Source organism: Phyllostomus discolor, chromosome X (assembly GCF_004126475.2).
Source record: "Phyllostomus discolor isolate MPI-MPIP mPhyDis1 chromosome X, mPhyDis1.pri.v3, whole genome shotgun sequence".
Lineage (NCBI taxonomy): Eukaryota > Metazoa > Chordata > Mammalia > Chiroptera > Phyllostomidae > Phyllostomus > Phyllostomus discolor.
Genome location: NC_050198.1, coordinates 505,854 through 529,488, shown reverse-complemented (window position 1 = coordinate 529,488; position 23,635 = coordinate 505,854). Strand labels below are relative to the sequence as shown.

At 41.7% G+C, this 23,635-nt stretch overlaps 1 protein-coding gene across 5 annotated transcripts in view; it reads left to right on the top strand.

Annotated features, from left to right (window-relative positions):
* Positions 1 to 23,635, top strand: part of MID1 (midline 1) — a 400,721-nt gene that overhangs the window by 279,343 nt on the left and 97,743 nt on the right. For 4 of the 5 annotated variants that reach the window (XM_036016641.1, XM_036016640.1, XM_028522394.2 and 1 more), the window contains exon 2: positions 9,288 to 10,003. In XM_036016641.1, the coding sequence (XP_035872534.1) occupies positions 9,344 to 10,003 (660 nt within the window). In that variant the 5' untranslated portion in view covers positions 9,288 to 9,343. The remainder of the gene's footprint in view (positions 1 to 9,287; positions 10,004 to 23,635) is intronic. The other variant, XM_028522396.2, reaches the window with a different exon arrangement.

Here is a 23,635-nt window from a genome sequence, read left to right as displayed (position 1 = left end):
ATGAATTCCACCAGGTGGGTGTTTGGTGAAATTAAAAGTCTTCCCCCACTCTCACTTTAGGTATTAGATAAAAATTTTAAACTTTTAACACTCCGTAGAATAAAGATGAAATGACACGTTACTGAAACTATCTGTTGTACTAATTAGTTATTTTAAAACTTGGGGCTAGTAAGTACCTCAGTGCTTATCTGCTTGTCGCTTTTTTTTTTTAAATCAGTCCCTCTGCTGCCCTAAACTTTGGCTGGCAGAAATTCTTAGTCATCTGTCACCACTGAAGTGAACAGGTTTGAGTGTGTTGACAGTTGGAGGTTAACCACAGTGATATTTCAGAGGCGTGTTACAGGATCCCTCTTTTTTTCACCTGTTCCTAACTCGCTGTGTTCTTTATATTGTTGCTTTAAGAACCTCTTTGCATTTTTACTGCTCTCTGCCATAATCTGGGCTGGAATGTGTCGTATATTGTGACATCGATTTCCAGTCTTTCATAATGCCACTAAATTCAGTTGGCGCTTCCTCTCCCCGCTCTCCCTCTCCTCATGAGCCTATTTTATTGGGATTTACTGGCTCACCTGTGTGTTAAATCAGCCAAGGTACCCATCAGTAAAGTACAATAGCATTCGGGTAGTGTGTGTATTCTGTGGTTTTTAGAACTCAAAGTTACATACTAAACCATGACTGAATATGTAGACATTCAGTCCTTAGGTTATTTAAAATCCTCTGTCTGTGGTGAATCATCTTGGATGTAGCATCCAGTTTTGATTGAGTTTCTGTTAGAGAATGTTTGGTGATGAGAGATTATGTGATGAAATGACAGCAAGTCCCTTCTTGGTTTAGTCCCTGTTGCACACACCCTTCCTCACACACTAAAGTTCATGTCCAGTGTCTCACAGTCCCGACGTTGTGAGTCCTCTGAAAGTCTGTACTTTTGCTGATCCAACACAAAAACATCATTCCGCTGTTCTTAAAAAATTATTCCACCTGTGGTTCTATAATAGGCATAATCGTATCGCAAAAATTCAGCTGACAATGAGTCAACGAAATCTTACCCATGTGAAGAGACAGGGTAGGAAATGGACTTGATTGTGTTTCTGAAACTGAGGACTCAACAAAGAATTCAATGTACTCATAGCATTTCTGATGCTATCTCTTGTTCGCAACACTTATAGAAATTTTCCGTTTAAAACCATTTTTTATATGGCTAAGTATAGTAGTATGCAGTTTGGACAGTGTGTTTTTCACCTCAGTTATGTTTTGGTAAATTTAACACCAAGCTTAGTTTCCATACTCCAGAGGATATTTGCGGGGGGGGGATGGAAGAGGTGCCTTGCGGTACATCTGGGCAGTAGCTAAGAGCCACCTGGTATTAACAATTGGTCACAGGCTACCTAGTGTTGGTATCCAAGTTTATTCCTTGATCCAGTGGCTAATGAATTTCCCTTATAGTGATGACTTTCAGAACCGTACAAAGTGAGGGACTGAAAGTAAAATTATTGGTGGCTAGAATGTATTCTCTTTTTCATACACTCCAACTTAGAAAAATGATTTTTTTTTTCATGGACTATGCAGACACAACATAGAATACATGTAGGGATGCATTGAGAAACGGGTAGACCTTATGATTAAAATGTCAGTGTCTCCATTAGGAGAAATCTTGAATGAAAGAGCTCATGGATGACATGCTGACAATCAAGTATCTCCTTATTTTAGTAGGTGATTGTACTCATAGAATTCATGTGTTATGGAGACTCCTAATTCTTGGTCATTTCTTGAATATATGGATGAAATTTCCCTGTTCTTGGGACTTTGAACTAGAAAGCTTGCTCATTGACTTTGGCCATGGGTTCAACCTTGCAGTCCATGCCATCTTCATAGGACTCCCAGGTGTTTGTTTCTTCAGGGTGCAGGTTATCTTCATTGTTTCATAGCAGAGGTCAGGTGAGACTACAAGGGAAAAAGTGGCAAAATTCTAAACTGAGCTACCAAGATGGTGGCAAGACTTGTGACAGCATAGGCAGGGGTTTCAATGTTTTCTCTGCATTGGCTTGCCAGGTCAATAGTTTTGCCCCTTACTTTAAAAGGGGAGGCAAAAAAAGATGAATCCAACAGACATAAACCCCCATAACTTGCATCTTCTTGGCCTACAACAACAATCCACAAGGGTCTTGAGTTCCCCATCTTCTTTCTCAAGCCCAACCACTACATCTGAATTCTTTAAGACCCAATATCCTTCCTATTTCACTGGGAACTTTCTCCCTCATTCTGTTTCCTCCCAGATCCTGTACCTTGGACAAAAGAAAGCCCTTCTCCCACCACAAAAATCCTCCTCCTGGGATGAATGCTAGGTCAGGCTAATGATGCTTAGCGCCCAGAGGGAGCAAGGGGCCATCTGCCAAGGCAACTGGATTGGCCAGATTACCTTAGCCGTCACTTGGGTACCCAGGTCCCATGAGTCCTACAGCCCTCATCCATGCCTCTTCATCTTTCTGTTGATTTTTCCTTAACCCTGAAAGGCATGAGCCTCTTATATTCAGCTTTATCATGGGAGGTTGAAGGGGTAAGGGTCTTTTGTCTCAGGCTACCCATTCAGATTGGCCCGAAATTTATAATGAGTGTTATAGAGATTTGTTTGTGTGTATGTACTTGTGCATGCATGCCTGTATTGGCCCCAGAGCTAATCTAACTATATTGAAAGATTGAGATGGATTATATAACTTTCAACCTAAGTCCCATTATTGTTGTGTACTGGGAAATAGTATTATTCAGTAAATACTTTAGTTCTTTTGTAATTAGTATTATTCTATTGCTTTGTGTTTTCCAGTTAAAAGATTTACTTTGCTAATTGTAAATATTTAAGACATGTCACACTATGTAGAGCCATCTTTTTAAAAGCAATTCTATTTTGTTCAACATGAAATTCCCAAATATAGTGGTGGCCAGGGCTCTTGGAGCCTCTAGGACATTCTGTTCTCATGTTAGAAAATCAGAGAACAAAAGCAAGAAAATAAACAAGAAACAAGAAATATCTCGCAAAGGAAAGATGATGTGTGCTAGGAAGGAAAGCAAAGGCAATTGCCAAGAACAACAAATGGTCCCCTTTACTGGTTCCCCAGTATAGGAGGTGAATGATTGGAAATAAGGTTGAAGAAGCAGCTTGGGGGAAACTTGGGCAAGGCTTTGAGAAGGGGACAAGGAGTCAGGATTCATGCTTTGGGCAGCAGGGAGCTGCACAATAGTTTCAGCCCTTAAGAGAAGTGACGGGAGAAAGTTGTGGTTCCAGAAGTATGTTGCAAAGGTGAAACTGAAGGACAAAAGTTGGGAAAGTAAAGTGTGAAGTTAGGAGGGTTTTTTGTAATAGTCTAGGAATGCAGCAAGGAAGGTCTGGATGAACACACAGACAGTAAGAACAGAGAGAAGGAAGCCAACCAAAAAACTACTCAGGATTGGCCTTAAATGTCTTACCTAATGATTTGGATTTGGGGGATGGAGACTATATAGTTTCTTATTGATGCTATAGCAAAGTACCACACACTTCATGGCTTCACACAACACGGGAGGTCAGAAGTCTGACGTGGGTCTCACTGGCCTATAATCCAGCTATCTTCAGGGCTGAGTTTCTGGAGACTCTATGGAAGCATGTTTCTTTAACATTTTCAACTTCCAGAGGCTGGATACACCCCTTGGCTTGTGGCCCCTTCCTCCGTCTTCAAAGCCAGCAATGTCCTGTTGAGTCTTTTTCATATCGCATCACCTGGCACTACTCTTTCACCTCCCATTCCCACATTTAAGGGCCTGTGTGACTGCATTGAGTCCACTGGATGATCCGGGCTCATCTCTTGGGCTCAAGGTCAGCCCTTTAGTAACCTTCATTCCATCTTCCACCTGAATTCTTCTTTGCCTTGTAACCTACCATGTTCATAGGTTCCAAGGATTAGGATGTAGACACCTTTGGGACTCATTCATTACTCTGCTTCCCCGACAGACAAAAGAGTAGAAAATGTGGTGAGTGTCTGACTTGTGATCAGGAGAATGGAAATCCCGGGAAGCATGTGGGGCAGATGGGTTTGGGACAGAAAGCTGATGAATCCCATGAGGTGCATACTCTGGGTTAACGCACTTACAGGAGGTGAAGCACAGAGCTGACGATACCGAACTGGCATTCTGGAAAGAGATGGCACTGTGAGATATACACCTAGGAGTCATTCCCAGAGGCAGAACATGAAATGAATAGGCAACCTGGTTTGTTTGTTTTTAAGATTTTATTTATTTATTTTTAGAGAGGGAAGGGGGGATAGAGAGAGAGAGAGAGACATCAATGTGCGGTTGCTGGAGGCCATGGCCTGCAACCCAGGTATGTGCCCTGACTGGGAATCGAACCTGCGATGCCTGGTTCTCAGCCTGAGCTCAATCCACTGAGCTATGCCAGCCAGGGCTGGTTTTTTGTTTTTTGTTTTGTGTGTGTGTGTGTGTGTGTGTGTGTGTGTGTGTGTGTGTTTTAAGGAAAGCTGTAAACCACCTAGACTTTGATTATCTGGCAGAAGTCAGCGGTTAGAAAGAGAAGAAAACTAGAAAAGCATAATTTCAGTGATGCACAGAATGAGAGAGGGAGGAAAAGGAGGAATAGAGAGGTGTGAAAACATTTATGTCGTTGTTCATCCATTTATTGATTTTCCATTTTAAATAAGTGCTTTTCCTCGGAAGTCTGTAATTAGTAAGTTTCTGGAAAACATGCCTGACATTCAGTGCGTTCCAGAATGCAGGGTTTATGTTAGGGATGTGATTAGGATGAGGGCTAGAGGAATTGAAGGGAACATCTGTGAACACTCACGCAGAGACAAGCAGCTAATGAATAGCTGAGCTGCAGATCATTCTAGATCAGCTGCTCACCCTCAAGCTCTCTTTCCTCACTCACTATTCCGTGCCACGCTCTAGATTGCAAGCCCTGGGCAAGCAGAAACGTGAGCTGTGAATTGTTGCCATTCCCAGTTTGTTGCAAGGGGTTCCCACGATTACCCACATCCTCCTCTGAATGAGGAGCAATCAGCCCATTCAGAAGAATGTAGGGCTATAGAATTTCCTGACAATGATATGCAAGTGTGACTTCCTTCCATTGTGGTGACAGTTAAGAAGCTCTCTTTCCTTTTTGCGCCTTGTAAATTAAATTATGGTCGTTCAGAAAAGATAACGTTTGCTAGAAAATCTACCCACACCCACGTCTATGTTCTCGGTGAACTGTTCATCTTCTAAGACCCACTTTACATGTGGCCTCTTTCAGGAAGCTTCCCCATCCTCTTCTCCCTCAGTTTTTGGCACGTGTCTTTTGCTACGTTGGATAGCAATTTGTTCCTATTTTTTCTCCCCTAAGATCACTGAGGCAGGGGCCACGTGTTACCATTCCTTGTCTCGGGACCAAACACGTAAAGGGACTTGAACATTTTGTGAAAGAATGAATGGCATTTTCATTTATCAAAAAAGTATATTGTAAAGAAAGCTAGAAAACAAACCATGCTATCTTTTAAGGTGGGGGAGTGGAATGTATGCTTATTAGTAACATATTGTTAAGGAATTTAACAAAAATGATGTCTATGCCATGGCAAAATCTCCATAAAAGTTGAAAGAAATGGGATCCACTATAGATGTCAAATCAAAAAAAAAAAACCCTTCCTTTTTGGCAGCATACAGGCAAAAGACTCAGAAAACTGCCTGAACCTCACTTTGCATCTAGATATTTTGTCATCACTTAATTCATTTGGCCAGCATGTACAGCATAGACACCTACACGAAGCACCGCGCCAAGTGCTATAGCAATAAAAGAAAAGGATTGAGTTTAGAGCAGCTTGTTACTAAATGTTTCTTACATGTATTGCCCCGTAGCATTCATCTCATATCATTTCCATCGATGTCAGGGTGAAATCCTATTGCATCTCATTTCCTGATAGCGCTGGAAACTTGTGTGTTCTTGTCGGAGTCTTACTCCACCATTGTTGCTGTCACAGCATTTTATTGATACTTCTCCAAGTTGATTCTCATGCATATTTTGGCTAGCTGTACATGTACCTGTCTTCTAACACATGGGCCATATCCATCTTGCTAACTTTTTGTAAACATGATCTCACTGGACAGCCACTTCTCATTCATTTGCGTGTGGTATAGGACTCCTTCTGCACGCCACAGTGAGGTTGAGCAGTTGTCGCGGGGCCTGTATGGCCCCCCAACACCAACAATGTTTACTATCTTGCCCTTTATAGGAAAAGTTTGCTGACCTCTGTTCTAATCTATTGAGAGATCCTTGAAGGTGGTGGTCATGTGTTATTCTTTTTGGTTTTAACTTCAACTTCAGTACATTCATTGATTCAGTAAATGAAGGTTTGAGTCCTACTATGTGCAAGGCACTGCTGGGACATCCCTCAAAAAGCAAAGCCAAGTCCCTGATCTCAGAAAGCTTCCATTTTAGTGGTGGTACAGCAGTGGGGAGAGATGGGGCCGTGAACAGACGAATACCTATGTCAGTGATCAGTGTTATGGGGGCAAAAAACATAAGGGAAGGCTTTCAATGAGGGGTGGGTGGGTGGGTGGGTGATTGTGGTGGTAGCAGGGAATTGGTTTTCTGTGGGTTCACAAAAAAAGGGGACACTGGAGGGAGCAAAGAGTCATGTACATTCCAAGACCGTGTGAGGGGAAGACAGGACGTGCTTGGCATGTTTCAGGAATCCCAAGGAGGCTGTGAGGCCAGAGCAGAACAAGGGGTAGCGTGGGAGGAAATGAGGTCACTGTCTGAGTCTGTGTTTTCCAGGGCTGGTTTTATTCGGGTAAGTTCCTCTCTGAGTGAGATGGGAAGCCCCTGGAGGGGAGGGGAGGAGAGAGGAGAGGCAGGCCGTGGCGTGTTTTCTCAGGGTTGCTGGCTCCCGAGCGGAGGATAGGCCAGGGAAGGCAGGGCAAGAGTGAGAGAAGCCAGGAGGCTCTATACAAAGCCGTCGTGATAATCCACGTAAGAGGTGATGCGGGCTTGGCCCATGATCACAGAGGTGGGATGATGAGGAGGTCAGATCCAGCTTCCCAAGCCAGCTTAGTGCTTGGCACCCGATAAATGTCTGTTAAGTTAAATGTCAGCATTTCCATTGGAGCCCATAATAGAGCCACCTCTAGAAAGTCCGTTTGTGCCACTATAGGGTGTAATCCTTGACACCTACTTAAAAATCCTATCATCCTAGCTCTCCATCGACATCATCGATGCTCATCCTTCTCTGTTGAGATCCATCAATAGGTATTCTGCTTGTTTCACCTGCGAACAAGACAGACTAAAAGGACGACAGTTTTACTTTAATTTACATGCTGGTGGTGGGAAGAGAGAAGAAATGGGAGATAATTCGACTTTTCCACGATTAACTAAAATAAATGATTAGTGGGTAAAACCTGTCCATTTCTTTCAAGCCACCTCTAGGAAGAGTTGGTGGGACCAGATGGGAATGATAAGTTTCTCACAACGGCAGCCCCGAGCTTTCCATTGCAGGCTGTGGAGACACAAGCAAGCTTTAATATTTCAAACCTCGGCTGCCCATTCGTTCTCTCTTATGTAGTTAATATTAGCAAATGGCTGAAGAGTCTTTTTTTTAAGATACCAGGCTTCTGTGAAGCCAGCAGCTCTTTTAATTTTTAACAAGCTCAGCACACTCTACACTTTTAATGAGCAGTTAGCATTCAGCTTGTAGCGAGATGAGCATTAGTTTAACCGAAGCACCACATGGTATTTCTGAGGGATGCTATTTCCACAGGGGTCAGGGTACTCCAGAAACGGAGAATTTTGTAAATAAATGGAGGTGTGAACACAAAAAGGCCAATTGTCAGAATCACTAAACATACCTCTGAATGTGAAGCCTTCCCATAAATTAGGGGGAGAACCCCCCCCATTTGGAACCCGGAGTCCACTGAGTAAACCGCAGTGTTCTCCCGCAGCCAGCAGCGGGCTGCAGCTAACATCCCCAGCGCTGCTCCGCAGACCTCTGCTAATGGTCTTGAAAGGGAGAAGGTTCAAAGAGGCTCGGTTCCCAGGCCTGCTAATGAGCAGGAGGCCTCTTCCCCTTAATGAACCAGGGCTTTTGTGGGATTCTCCCCGCTACCCTTTTTGTAGGGAAGGCGAGCAATGGTTCACAAAAGCAGCAAGTCCTCATGGCAAGGGGAGTGTGCAGCTGGGCCACCCAAAGGCGGCGTAGAGGAGAGCAAAAAGGCAGGTGGAGGTCACCTCGGGGCTGCAGGGCTGTGAGTGTGAGGTTGGACCTCCTGCCAGCCCGGCCCAAGCCCTCGGTGGGAGCTTTTAGGCCAGGGAGGCGATGCAGGGTTGGTCCCTTAAGTAGTCTGCAAGAAGGCTCTTCAGAGTAATGTGATTGCCTGAAAATGCTTTCTAAATGGGAATCGTTACCACTGTTATCACTTCTCGGATAAGTAGCATAGCCATTAAAATGCTTGTTCTAATTACTGAAATCGTTATTACTCATTGACAGCCAAGCTCCCTGTAGCCACGAAAGAGGCCCTTAGATATTGTTCTCTGTTTTTCTCTGCCCACCCACGTCCCACTACTGGATTCAACAATAGGTGATTCAGAAGAGTCATAAACACATGCCAAAAACACCGCGTCTATCGCAGGCATCTTCCTTGAAAGTCAATGTTTTTTCTCAGGAAACTAGTTTGGAAGCTGACGTCCCATAGTGAGGCATGATTTCTGCAGAAATTGTGCGTTTGATTTCATACACATTTCATGCCCATTTCTACAATAAGGGCCTTTCTACTCCTCCGAAGCCTGGTTTGGCATTTCAGAGTAAAAAAGTCCTTAAAACACATATACATGAGCATGTACATTCATAAATTCAAAGTTATGAAAGACTCTATAGTTCGTTAATTAATGTTCCTACAGTTTCATTTTCAACCGAAGGTAAAACTTGGCTGTGACACAATAAGATGATTGTGATGAGATACAAATGATGAAAATTACAGTTTCAATAACTTGCCAATTTGGAGTAAGACCCTTTAAAGAACAAACTTGCCCCCCTTCCCCCCAAAACTGCTGCTTTCAATAGCTGGGACTCTGAGAAAATGTTTGCTGCTATGCTGGCTTGCGGTGTTTGTCCCCTTCTTATTTCCCCAGTGAAAAGAAAGAATTACTTGGAATGTACACAGATTGACTCTTCCACGAAGTGTGTTTGGAATTATTCTGAGATGCATTCAAAGCTGACAGCCCCCCCCCCGCCCATGCCTGAGCCCCTCAGGCCTAATCAGATCTTATGTTCTGTTTCCAGATAGCTGATCAGCTTCCTTGGAATTTGCTGATGACCCAGGAGAGCTGTGCCTGAAGATGGAAACATTGGAGTCGGAGCTGACCTGCCCAATTTGTCTGGAGCTCTTCGAGGACCCTCTCCTGCTACCCTGCGCACACAGTCTCTGCTTCAACTGCGCCCACCGTATCCTGGTGTCACACTGTGCCACCAACGAGTCCGTGGAGTCTATTACCGCCTTCCAGTGCCCGACCTGCCGACATGTCATCACGCTCAGCCAGCGAGGTCTAGACGGGCTCAAGCGCAACGTCACGCTGCAGAACATCATCGACAGATTCCAGAAAGCCTCCGTGAGCGGGCCCAATTCCCCCAGCGAGACCCGCCGAGAGCGGGCATTCGACGCCAACGCCATGACCTCCGCCGAGAAGGTCCTCTGTCAGTTCTGTGACCAGGAGCCTGCCCAGGACGCTGTGAAGACCTGTGTCACTTGTGAGGTGTCCTACTGCGATGAGTGCCTGAAAGCCACTCACCCAAACAAGAAGCCCTTCACAGGCCATCGTCTGATTGAGCCAATTCCGGACTCGCACATCCGGGGGCTGATGTGCCTGGAGCACGAGGATGAGAAGGTGAATATGTACTGTGTGACCGATGACCAGTTAATCTGTGCCTTGTGTAAACTGGTTGGGCGGCACCGAGATCACCAGGTGGCAGCTTTGAGTGAGCGCTATGACAAATTGAAGGTTAGTCCGATCTGCCTTAAGCCCACCCCTTTCTGCCAGCGAATGTCACGGAAATAAAAAGTGTATTCCCTGCTAGCGAGCACGGCAGGTGAAGGTTTGCCCGTCCCCTTTGTTATCTGATTTGCTTGAGCGCGTTGTTTGGCAGCCGATACGTGTTGCACAATCAGGGGATCTTGTAGGAGTTGACTGCCGCTTGTGATTTCAGCGTTGTCAAGGTGAGGGCGAGTGTGAAAACTCTGGATTCTGTTCAACGCTTGCAGTTGGGAGAGGGACAGACAGAGAGAGAGAGAGAGAGGGAGAGAGACCAAGAAGGAATGGCAGATAAAATTTGGCTTTGGGCATTTGGGGGGCATTTATTTTCCTCACTCATCAGGGAAAACTAATTTCACTGGCATTGTACCTGTGTCTAGTTACTGTACAAACAAAAGACGAGAAGAGGAATGCCTGAAGCAAATGGGGGCTTTTCGAGGACATGTGACCTTTTATTCCTTGTGGAAACGATACCCACCTTCTTGGTGAACTAGAGTGCTCTGACCATCTCAGGTTTCATGAGAGAATTCCTTTTCGTAGACGCTTTTTATTCAGGAAGGTTGCAGGCAAGACCGTTTGAACTGCACTTTTAACGTGAAATTATTAACTTAACCCCAGCTCAGGGAGTTATAATTAATACGACTATTCATCAAATTAAAAAATCTCTCTCTAAATATGGATAGAATACACCGGGGAGGAAATAAGCCGGGTCTCCAGATGTCTGTTCAACTTCAGATGACGGTGGGTCTAATTATCGCAACCTCAGCCGGGAGAGCTGGCTATTAGTGAGATACTAGGCTCACCAGCTAATTTTAGTTCACAAGATGTCAATTAAAAGGAGAGGAAGTATAAATTAAGAGCTTTGAGTAAATATATATTGAAGTCCTTCCTCTCAGGAAAAACACACACCGTTCTGTTGAGCAAACAGAAAGGGAATCACGTGATCTAAAGAGTATTACCACTCCGAGCACACCGTCACCTTTCACAAATGGTTCCTCTCGCTTCTCAGCGTGAACGGCTGCTTGTGTTGCCCGGAACCTCACAGTGTCTTTTGTGATGCTGGATTAGCGGACCACATCTGTGATTTGGTTTGCCTATTTTTTTGATATGATGAGGGAAGTCGACATGCTGAAGTGAATCCCCGCTTCCAAATGTCACTTGGGGAACAAAGGCATCACCTGGGCAGGATGCCTCACTTAAAGTATCCAATGATGACTGGTGCAAAGCCGTCTTTAAACATGGAGAGGAAGTTAAGCCCGAGGATTTAGAGACGTAGACAAAGGAAGACAGACAATGACTGGTTTTCTAGTGCAATGCATGGCAGTAGCCAGAACCACACTACAAAAGTTCGTAATAGCGAAGGCCATGCATGTATAAATTGTGCCTCTAAAACAAATTCTTCAGAACTTGATGTGGCTGTCAAATCTGAGAAACAAACACAATCTTCCTCTACCCCCTTTTAGATTTAGGGCAAAATGTTTAGGATGATTGGACATAGGTGTTTGTTTTTGTTTTCCAAAATGTGAACGCACCAGATCTTTTTGAGCCCTTATCAAAAATGTTCCTTTGATTGGATTAGCATTGCTTTTTTTAAAGATTTTTTAAAATTTATTTTTAGAGAGGGAAGGGAGGGAGATAGAAAGAGAGAGACAGAGACAGAGACAGAGAGAGAGAGAAACATCCATGTGCAGCCATGTGCAGTTGTTGGAGGTCATAGCCTGCAACCCAGGCATGTACCCTGACTGGGAATCGAACCTGCGACACATTGGTTCACAGCCCACACTCAATCCACTGAGCTATACCAGCCAGAGCTAGCATTGCTTTTTAATGATCATTTGTTAAAACACCACAATGATGTTCAATAGTCAACAACTCCCAGATTTGATACTTAAACCTGGTAGTCAAGTTTTTTCATTACTTGTATACTGTCACAGAGGAGTTATTAATTATGTATATAATACCTCCAAATTTATGAGGCAATACTGTCATGCTCTAGCCTTTTTTGTGGTAAAAACAAAACTCTTCGATTATAAGCCCCACACACTTGTCTAATCAAGCCAGTGGGTTAGCAGGTGTTGATACTGTCACCAGGAGGGCTTGACAATTAACAATATAGTATATTTTATCTTCTAATTCCAGGAATATAAGCATATAAACAGTACCCAATGCACCAGAACACATTTACAGCCACTCAACAAAATATACTTATAAGCACTTATTTACAGGATTCCACAAAATATGTTTATAAGCATTTAAACAAATAACATGCTAGCATAGCATGTTTCTTCTAAAAAATGTCAGTTATATTAGAATAAAAGAATCATAAGCATATATGACATGTGGCTGTCTATGCTATTTCAGTTATTACATATTTATGAACATATGTACTTTCTTGCTTTTTAAAAACCACAGTGCAATATAAACATTGATTTTTTTAAAGAAAGTAACAGCATTCAGAAAAGGTCGTACTTAACCAAGGAAGCATATTTTTGTTAATTATTACTTTGGTCTGAAAAAGTAAATGCATCTGTAAGTGTATACTTTTCTTAGGCCTTCACATCTGAGGATGCTTTCATTGATAAGATGATAGATTCACTTTATTGATTTTGGATATATAAGGACTCAGGTGTCTCCTGTTTGAAATTGTTTTTGTCTTCCTGTTAGTAAAAGTCCATTTCTTTGAAGACAGGGAATTCTGCCATAATTAGGACGAATAATCATTTCTTGCAACAGCACTAAACCTTGGGGGACATTTTTGCTCATATTAGGCGTGTCTGTATACACACGTATTTATATAGGGAATTGGCACACACCTTCATACGTTTTTTTTTCTAGGCGTAAAAGAAAAATGTCTCATAAAAATTCCAACATGTTGAATTCGTGCAAACAAAATCTTCCATGTCGTCTAAACTAGCATCATGTCAGTAATCTAATGCTTTCAGAGACTATGCACTGAAAAGCACTCATAAAATACTGAAGCAAAGAGAAAATGAAGCTAGCATTTCCTGAACTCTCTTTTAAGATAAAAAAGAGAAAAGTCTTCATGCCAAATGAATAAGTCTCTAAATGGAGCATATCATAAGGTGGACCTTTTGACATCATTTTCATTGAATTTTGAGAAGCCTCTTGGTCCTCCCAAACTTGGATTAAAAGTTTGATTTGTGAACACATCACGTATGAGAGAATTTAATATAATGCATTCCAGAGTTTTTAAGGAATTCCAATGCATAACTCCTTGTCTTCTGTTCCAACATGCAATGTTGGAGCTCTTGTTTCTTTTCTCTGGTTACACCTATAAAAATACACAAACTGAGATAACTTGACCTTTCCTTGACCTTCACATTCAGCAGAGCCCCACTTAAAGTTAGCTGACACTGAAGTTTCCAACCATTGTCTTGCTATTCTGACTCTAAAAGTTGGCAGAGGGCGTGTATCTGTACAATGCTTATTTCAATGGATCATCCCATTGGAATTTTGTAATAGTCTGATAGAGGTTCCAATTAAAGCTCCGCTTTCCTCTGTAGCCCTTCTCATCTGGAGGTGAAGACTTGGGATTTCACTCTTGGGTTTCATTTACACATTGTAAGGTTGTACATGTTTGAAAGTCTTGTACTTCATTTGAAATTGGGAAAGTTGCAAGTGGATACTGAGTGAGACATTTTTTAGTGTTCCTCAGAATTCTTGAACTCGTTTCTTCTTTGAAAGTAGTAGCAGGCATAGTGCAGATTCCAGTGAAAGGTGTGTTTGTGGTGCGTGTAGTGGCTAGAGACCAGGGATGCCGCTGCATCTCACCAGGTGCAGCATCTGTTCTCTACCACATAGAATTCTCTGGCCCCAAATACCACTAGTGCCCAGGTTCAGAAACCCTGGTCTGTGAGAAGATTTTAGTGTTTGTCACTGTGTTAATTGGCTAGGGCTGCCATGACAAAGGACCACAAACTAGGTGGCCTAAGCGATAAAATTTCTTTTCTCACAGTTCTGTACACCAGAGGTCCAAAATCCAGGGGTCAGCAGGTTGATTCCTTCTGAGGACTGGAAGAAAATGATGTGTTCCAGGCCTTTCTCCTTGGGTTGGTGGCGGCTGTCTTTTCCCTGTGTCTCATCACCTGACATTCTCCCTGTGCGCTTGTCTTTGTGGCCAAATTTCCCCTTTTTATAAAGAAACCAGACATGTTGAATTAAGGGCCCATTCTACTCTAGTATGACCTCATGAGAACTAATTATATGTGCAATGACCCCGTTCCTAAATAAGGTCACATTCTGAAGTATTGGAGGTTAGGACTTCAACAAGTGAACTTTGGGGGAGGAGCACAATTCAGCCTATAACATTCACTTACTATGGTGTATACCTAGTTATCTAGTCCCTTGAACCCATGTTAATGTCTCTATCACGGATTTAATCACCCTAAGTTAGGCAAAGACCTTTCGCTCACACTATCATCACTCACCTATGGCTGCACACAGGATCTTGTAGATGATTAATTCTCAATAAATATTTGTGAGCTGCTTCATTAATCATCAACTATTAACCCTACATAAAAGTTGAAATTAAATTCATAATGACATTGCAAATATTCATTCATATATATGACCAAACGTCTGCAAGATAATTTCTAAATAAAAATGGAGCTAGATGTTATATTTTATTCAATTGGACATGGACCATTATTTTGGTATACATTGCATTTCGTTGTTAAACTTACTGGTGTGAATTTGGATAAACTAGATCTCAAATAATTTAGAACAGTTTATATTTGTTTCATGCCGATATGTGATAGACATTATTTATTTTATCCTCCCAACAATCATACCTGGCATATAGGTTTTTTAGAGACATCATGAAAAAAGTTAATATGTGCTTAATGAGTGAAGTCAGTATGAACAGACACAGTTCCCCTCCTTCATGGAACTTTTAGTCTAGCACGGATTCCAGTAGGTAAATATTTTCTCTGGTGGCGGATGTAGACACATCATGCCCAAAGCCAGGACGCCAACCCCAGACCTGAGAGATGAAAATGGACCGTTACACCTATCATTTCTAAGCCTTTTATTTAAAAACAATATCTAATTCCTAGATATCTATACATTCTCTGGTATCAGTCTTTCTTTTTTTATTTTTTATCACGTATGGCATTCTGTCATGGAACACTATATACTTTTTCAAGCTAGTTCGCAATAATTTAAGGCTCGATTTTAATCTAAAATGTAGATAGATATACTTTAGGATGTTTCACTACATAATGCCATGGGATATGTAAACAAGTTAGTCATGTGTCTCCTAAAATGTTTTGATTAAATGGGGTCTCACCAGTTCCAACTAGGTCCTACAAAATGCAATTCTGCTTGTTCTCATTTCGTGGGAACAAATCTTTAGTGTGCACTATTTGGTTTTTTAAAGTTCCCGTGTGTTGAAAATATTATTTCCAAACATTTTCAAAATATGTTAAACCTATATTTTAAGTTTCTTAGTTTGGTACAAAATTACTTATGATATGTGGAGTAAAGTAAAACATCTCCAGGGATATGTTTTTAACCGGAAGCTCAAGGCCCACAGCCTTCCTGTCTTCCCTCCTCACCTGTCTATTCCCCCTGGTGAACTCCCTCTCCCTTCCTTCACCAGAGGAGAGGGATATATTATTGCCCGATGATTTATTATTTTTGGAGTCATTTTTGATAAGCTCAGAAAGTTCTGAAAAATGCACAGGCAGGGAAAGTACGTACACAAGGTACCTTTACTCTTGTGGATGTGTAAATAAATATAATTCTTGGGCATGTTGCCTAAAATTCCTGTGCTGCATAGTACTGACCTGTAACACAGGGCCAATAATACACTTACTTACATAGAAACTTGGAGAGAACAAAATCAAATGTTTCATGTATACCCCCGTCATTCAGCCTGGCCAGAAGAAGCCTGAAATATGTGTGCGAACACGTTACCAGCCAGGGGATCAAATGATGTGATGGTTAAGATGTGGACTTGGGAGGTGGACTGTCTGCCAATTATTTTTTAACCACTGGCTTGTGTTATTGGAGTGTGAGATAAGGATTCATGTTGTTGCTTTCATGTGTTTTGTAGTTTTGTCTCTAAAGCACCTGGCAAAGGGCAGAGGCACAACAATGAATAAACGCTTGTTGATGGACTTGCGGAATTGATGGGTTAGGAGTGCTTCAGGATTTGGAGGAGGAAGAGATGATTCTGGTTTTGAATAGACAAGAAACCTAGCTTCAGGGTGCTGGGATTTAGCTGCCATGAGAGATCAGTGGCTTATGCATCAAAGAAGACGAGGGAGGCATTCCTCAGGAGCCAGGCCAGCAGAGACCTGTTGGCAGGAATCTGCAAGACAGCTTAGGGATTCTAGACAATGCTGGCTAGAGCACAGGGCGCTGATTGACGGGCCAGAAGACAGAATGTTGGAAGAGTCGTGTTGGGAGAAGATTCTGAAACTCTTTGAATGCCCCAACCTAAGAGTTTGGGGGTATTTCAACACCGGAGTAATTTTGTGTTTGAGAGAGGCTGATGTATATATGTTTTGAAGGTAAAGTCAAATAAGGATATCAAAGGATGAGGGTTACTGTGAGCACAGAAGAAATAGAAGGGGAGAAAGACATTCACATTACTCTAGGTTTTGTCATAGGTGTTTTTTTTTAACTCGGCAAACTGAAGTAGTATTTATTATAGGTCAAAAGCCACCATACTGTTGGCAGAAACATGCAAGGATGTGACATTCAATGTCTTGCCTGTGACGACTAAGAAGAAATAGAAAGTGTCATTGCTGATTGGCTCTAGGATCCAGGCATGCATGCAACTCTTTTCCTGTTTGCCTAATGCAGCAACACACTGACCATGACATGTGCTTATTTCTTCTGCCTTTTTGTTGCATCAGAAAGGAGGATGCTATTCTCACCTCTCAATGCCTACTACAAACCTAAGGAACATTTTTAGAGCCTGAAGCAACCTTGGAGCTCATGTCGTTTCACCCCCATTCCGCAGATGAGGGAATCGAGGCTCCGAGTGGTAAAAGGGAGTTGCCCAAAATCACACAGGGAGATGGCTCTGACCTAGGAGTAGAACACAGTTCCCCAGCTGCCCGGTTTGTTCTGCGTCTCTCTGGCTACTTCCTATTGGAGCCAACAGTGCCAGTTCAGACGCCATTGGCTTTTGAGCAATCCCATCCTTTCTCATGTTTCTTTTAAGGTTTTGAGACTATGTCCAATGATTTTATATGACTTTAAACACCCACCTGGCTTGGCTGTATGCCACGAACACGGATGTAGAATGATGGCTCTAGAGCCACCAAAAAAAAGATGCCCTAAGATCCCCCCAGGCTGAAGTTTTCTGCAGTTGGGCCAGCGTAGACTAGGTTATCTCGAAGGGCCAGACCTCATGTCAGCAGTTGGGTTCACACGGAGGAAAAGAGATGCTCATTTGGAAACAAGTGAATCATAATTACAGCTTACATGGGCTCCCTACTTTCCTTCTTAGCGTGATTTTTTTCCTGAATATCTTAATATACAGATCACTATTGAATTTCATTTAAATATGGCAGTAAACGTAAGCGAGGAGTATCTGTGTGTGCACGGTATTTGAACTGAGGTTGAAAAGTTTTGAGGGGCTACAATTCATCTTGAACAGTCACACAGTTAAAGCTAGTATAATTTGCTGAAATTATACTTACTAAATATTTTCTTATTTAAGGCTGTACTATTCAAAAGTCTCTTTCATTCTATGTCATTGACAAACCATACATTAGGCTATTCTTAGAAATACTGGTAAATTTTTTGACACTGGCTAGGTAAATAAGAAAGAGGATATGAGTAAGCTGAAAAGTGAATATGGCTCGAGATTTATTTGAGTATGTGATGTAAACATTTTGGAAAAATCTGATAAAGCTGCATTTATAAAATCCCCTTCAAACTTACTCAGTTTATGTTTTTGACTTTTGGACATAATACTTAAGGTGTTTCAACACCCATGAGGATAGCTTGCCATGAGGAAAACACATTTTCTATTTCTCATCAAAAAAGAAAATGCTTGTAAAGTGTTTAGCATGGTGATTGGCACATAGTAAGCGTTCCATGAACACGAGGTATTATATCTGGGCATTTACTGTTACAATAAAGACTTCATTGGTGTGATTCAATCATGAGTTTCCTGACAGTATCATAAATTACTCAGTTGTTATGGGGTTGATTGGTGTTTCTGGCTGACATGGCAAACTTTGAACAACCCTCGGGGAATCATAATTGGGTGGAAACTTTGATTTGTCCTTTTTTCTAAACCAAGCTAAGTAGTAAACTGCACTTTTAAGAAGCAGTGAATGGTAGACTAAAAGAAATGGCTTTAAAGATATGTACCATTTTGAAGTTCATGGGGGATGAGCTAGTCTTTCATATTCCTGATTTAACTGACGGAACCAATGCCATAGGTGTTGACGGAGGACCTACAACTGCTTCCTAGGGGAGAGAAGCTGGCATTTAGGTGTATGCTATGACTGTCACATTCAGACATATATAGACATGTAACAAATATATGTGACATCATACACAGGCAGCCTGGACCAATCGCAAGCTTAGTTGGTTGGCTTTCTTTTTTGTTGTAGATTGCCTTTGCTTTGTGAATGAAGAATGGACCAAGCAGGACTTGGGCTGTGTGTTAACAGCTATCTCCCTTAAAATAGGAAGAAGGAGGGTTTCAATGTTGGTTATAACTACGGAAGGAGGAAAGTATAAAGTGAACGAGCTTGCAGAAGAGCAGAATGCATAGAACCAGCAGTATTATCATCAGCCTCTTCCCTTGTGTCTATTTTACTGTTTATAGGGAGAAAATTAGGAAAATAGTGGTTTTTATTCACATTGGGATAGGCTGGGTTCTTGTTACTGAAACAATATGGAAAGCATAAAATCTTCTGTCCCCTTTGTGCATTTATAAATAATCTTTTCCCCCATCTGCTTTATCAAATGCTGCCTTAAAAAATAGAAAATAACACTTATTTATTCACCCAAGGAATATTTGTGTGTAGCTAATGAAATAAGCACCAGGTAGACTCTAGGAATGCAGAAATGAATAACAAAGATAAATCATTGCTTCCATGATGTAATTATAACTTGTGATAAGAATATATAAAAGGGCTATGAAAAGAGTTCCATGAAACTCAATCCATGAGAGAGTTTTTAATATGAATAATAGTAAAGAATTGCTGACTTAGGTGTTGCTATCTGGAAATCACCTAATTCCAAAAGCTGAAGTGAAACCCATTTCAATGAAAAGCAACGTTCAGAGAGGACAAGCTGTGCATTCCTTTGGAGTTGCAGATAAGGGGAAATTATGAGGGTTCCAATCCAGGACAAAATCTGGGCCAGATCCTTTCTTATTAAAAGCCTACTGTTCATGGGCTGGACCATTAGCTCTCCTCACGTACTTTCTTCAGAGGTCTCTGTTTCCTTCTTGAATAAGGCTAATAGGCCAGGGAAATATCTAGGCTCAGAAGCAGTTTATGTCATTTCCACTGTGAAAGGACCCATCTCTAGGAAGATGTTATGAGCAGCAGCGGGAGGAAGTGCCATTGTGTTGCCAAGCTGGCTGGTTGGTGGGTGTGCTTTATCTATGATGGAATTTCTACAAACTTAGTTGTTAGGATGAATATCCTGGACTGGTAAGAGAGGTTGATTTCCTCCCTTTTTGCCCCTTGCCATGGCTGTCCAAGAGCTCAGTTGCTCTAATTTGGTGTCATCAGATTTAAGGCAGAGGGGAATGAAGTGGGCAGGCTTTCAGAGCCATGCTTACTATGACCTGTTGCTTCTGGAAGACGTAGGAAACGTAGGGTACACATACAAACCCCACCAAAGGAGCTTGGAGGGACTTGTTGTTGTTGTTGTTGTTGTTGTTGTTGTTTTGCCCCTAGATTTCTGGGTCAAGTTTTAGACAGTTCCAGCAAACAATGGTCTCATCCATTCATAGTATTTCAGCTCATTCAGTGAATTGGTTCCACTTTTTCTTTTATTGTGGGAATTTATCTGGAAACATATTAGGCAAGGCTATCATACTGCGTCCATACTTCCAGAAAACAAGACTTGTAGGCCAGGGCTGGGTGGTAGTAGAAGGAGGAAGAGTTATCTTTCAAGATGCTGCTTCAAGTTGTTTTGAGGGTGTGGTTCAAGGGTCTTTGTGGATACACCAAGAACTAGCTATTACCAAGAGTAATAACTAGCATTTGTAAATCTCCAGATTGACAGTTTGCAAAGCACTTTCAAGTATTATTTGATCCTTGGAACAACCGTGTGTATCCTCTGCAAAAATATGAGAATGATAATACCTGCTCATTAGAGATCTTGGGTAGATTAAATGAGATAATATATAGGTCGAAGTGTCTAGCCCAGCGTCTAGTGGATGGGAGTAGCTTGGTAAATACGAGCCTTCTTAAACATGCAGAACATGAGGCCACGGGAAATTAAATAGCTTAACTATGGTTAGAGAAATTGAAGTTTGGGAGCTCAGACTCAGGGACCCCATCTTGCCCCTAACTAATCATCACCTACGATTAAGGCAGAAGGAACTATGGCTCAAGCATGCCACACTTCCAAAAATTAGCAAGAAAGAAGCAGAGCTTGGGCGATGGAGACACAAAATACTTTTTTATTAGTTTTTGACACAAGGACTCCCTGGACTGACCCAATTTTCCTTAAAAATGGTGACTATGATTGAAGATGATCTATTTTCAGTTCTACTATAAACAAAGAAGTAAAAATACAAAGTTGAAGTATGGATCCATGTGGAATAATTCTTATTTACTTATAGTAATGTTGAATTGTTTAATATTCATCAGCTACTCTATACATAAGTGTTAAATGAAGGAATGAATGAATCTCTGATGATCCCTAAATTCATTTCATCAGTTGAAATGTGATTATTTATCTGCCCTGGTCAAAAGTAGAAATTTACAGTCTTGGTCTATGAGTTTGACATTTCAAATCTCTTAATAGACCTAAATGAGTTCTTATTCATATTTAGTTATTTGTGGCAAAGCATGGATGCAATTAAAAGTGGTCACCATGTGTTCGTCACTAACAAAGCTTTTTGGTCTGTTATCTACTCTTCTTTCTAGAATTGATTATCGGTCAGAATTGTAAGTTTAAATTCGTTTCTTAGACCATAATGTCTCAATCATAAATGTACCCAGGAACCATTTGAGCATCTTGTTAAAATGCACATTCTGATTCAGCAGGTCTGAAACTGGTTTGGAGTGTGGTTACAACTTATACCCTGGCCTTGCCACTTTAGAGTTGTGTGAACTCAGGTTGAGGAAGAAAGCAAAACTAACTGACTTAAGCCCCATTTCCTCATCGGTAAAACAGACACAATAATTTAGGATTGAACCCTGTGATGTTTGACCCTTGGGAAGCCCTGGACAAAAGAGACTGGCCCTTCTCCCCATGACCGTTTTATTCCCCGGCCACTTCTGCCTCTCCCACTCTTTATTCCAAATTTGAAGCTTTCTCTGCAGTTGCAAAGACAATACGGGTTCTCCTAAGAAGTCTGACAACCCAAAGTTTATATAAATAAAAGTGAACAATTTCCCTTCTCAACCCTTCCATCCCTTCCTCTATTAACTCCAGATTATTCTTAAAGGACCAACACTTGGCTCACTGAAGCTACTTCTAGCAGAGCTTTCCACAAAATTATTTAACCTCAGATATTCCATATCTTTTTTACTACTCCTTTGTAATCACATAGTATCCCATATTATTTTATAAATATTCTTTTTTAAGATTTTTTTATTTATTAATTTTTAGAGAGGGGAAGGGAGGGAGAAAGAAAGGGAGAGAAATGTCAATGTGTGGTTGCCTCTTGAGTGTCCCCTACTGGGGGCCTGACCCACAACCCAGGCATGTGCCCTGATTGGGAATCGAACCGGCAACCCTTTGGTTTGCAGGCTGGTGCTCAGTCTACTGACCCACACCAGCCAGGGCTATTTTATAAAGATCCTTTGCTCATAAGCCTTCTCGCTCCAATCATTCATCTATTTCTCAAGCCCAGTTACTATATTTTGTAGTTCTTTTGTATCTGATTACTCATTTTTCAGTGACTGGAACATTTTTAGAAGTGACAAGGTATTTTTATCAGCAGTAAATGCTTGTTGAAACAAATGAAACAGCTCATAATAATTTAATCGTATTACAGTCTCTACTATGTTGGTAGAATTTGCCCATCAGATAAAAAAAGAAAAACCATAGCCCACCAGCCTTTCTTTGCAATTTTGAATACATAAACAAGCAAAATAGTGTCTTTCAGATCTCTGCATTCATTTCTGAATCTACAAACTTCTCCCCGATGATTACAAAAAGACCATTTGATTTTTTTAAACTTTAATTCGGGCAGGGGTGATGAAATTTTTGCCATTCACAAGAGATAGAGCAAAATAATGCTATATATATATATATATTTTATATATATATATATACACACACACTCTTTACACACACACACACACACACACACACACACACACGGATATACCAGAGACAGTTTTATGTAAATATTTTGTTCCTTGCTATCTTAGTAAGTTATGTTTATTTTCATTTTGAGGCAGGGTGATAAGAAATCATGAGGACCTTAGACTAAACTTAGCAGTTCACAATTGCCATATTATCACAAGTTGAGGATCAAGAGGACTGATACTGGCATTTAGCGGATCAAGGCCAGGGATGCTGCTAAATGTCCCGAAGGATGGCCACAGTGGCAGAAAATCCTTTTGCTCGAAATGTCACTGGTGCCAAGGCTGAGACACCCTGAATTGAGCCAAAGCATTTTTGCCAGCAACACAAAGGAAGACACTCGGCTTCACTCTCAGGCATTTACTTGTTTGTGTGACCTCACAAACCAAATCTGTTTTGAGAGATAAAAAGCACAGCCTTTGCAGAATCCCCCCTGCACCATCTGTGGCCGCCCTGAGTGGCAGGCTGGCAGCCACCCCCAAGGCTCTGTGCATAGCAGGCTTTTTCCACCCCAGGCACCCAGCCCGTCTTGAGCAGGCTGGGCCCGCACATGCTGTCCTTTGAGCTGTCTCAGCAATATTCACACCTCCAAAGGCTTATTAAATATTCTTTAATCCCTTCCCAAAACTTGATTTAGGTGCAGTCGATACTATCTACTTTCCCCCCGATTCCCTAGTTACTGCAGCTTGTGTTCAGGACTGCCTTCCAGGTGTAGCTGTCTGTATCAGAGACGGCCTAGGGCTTCCTACCAAGTGGGAAGTCTGCAGAGAATAGGCTGGCAGCTAAGATGTTCGCACAAGTGGCTTATATTTGATGCGCAAACGCTTTAATTGTGATATATTCAAAGTGAATTATCTCCATAGATCAAAAATTCCTCATGAAATCTCTTGTCTTCCTAAGGAACGGTTTGCATTTACATAGCTCTGCATCTTTATCTGGGCAAAACTGGAGAGCCTAAACTCTTGAAGCTGGAGACTTGGAATGGCATAAATCAAATGTGAGCCTTCAACTCCAACGTTAAAATTATTTAGGCATAGTTGCCAAGCATTTGTTTCTGCAAGCAGATACTTTGTGTTTCACAGGAGGTTCGTGTTGTTAAAGCCCTGAGCT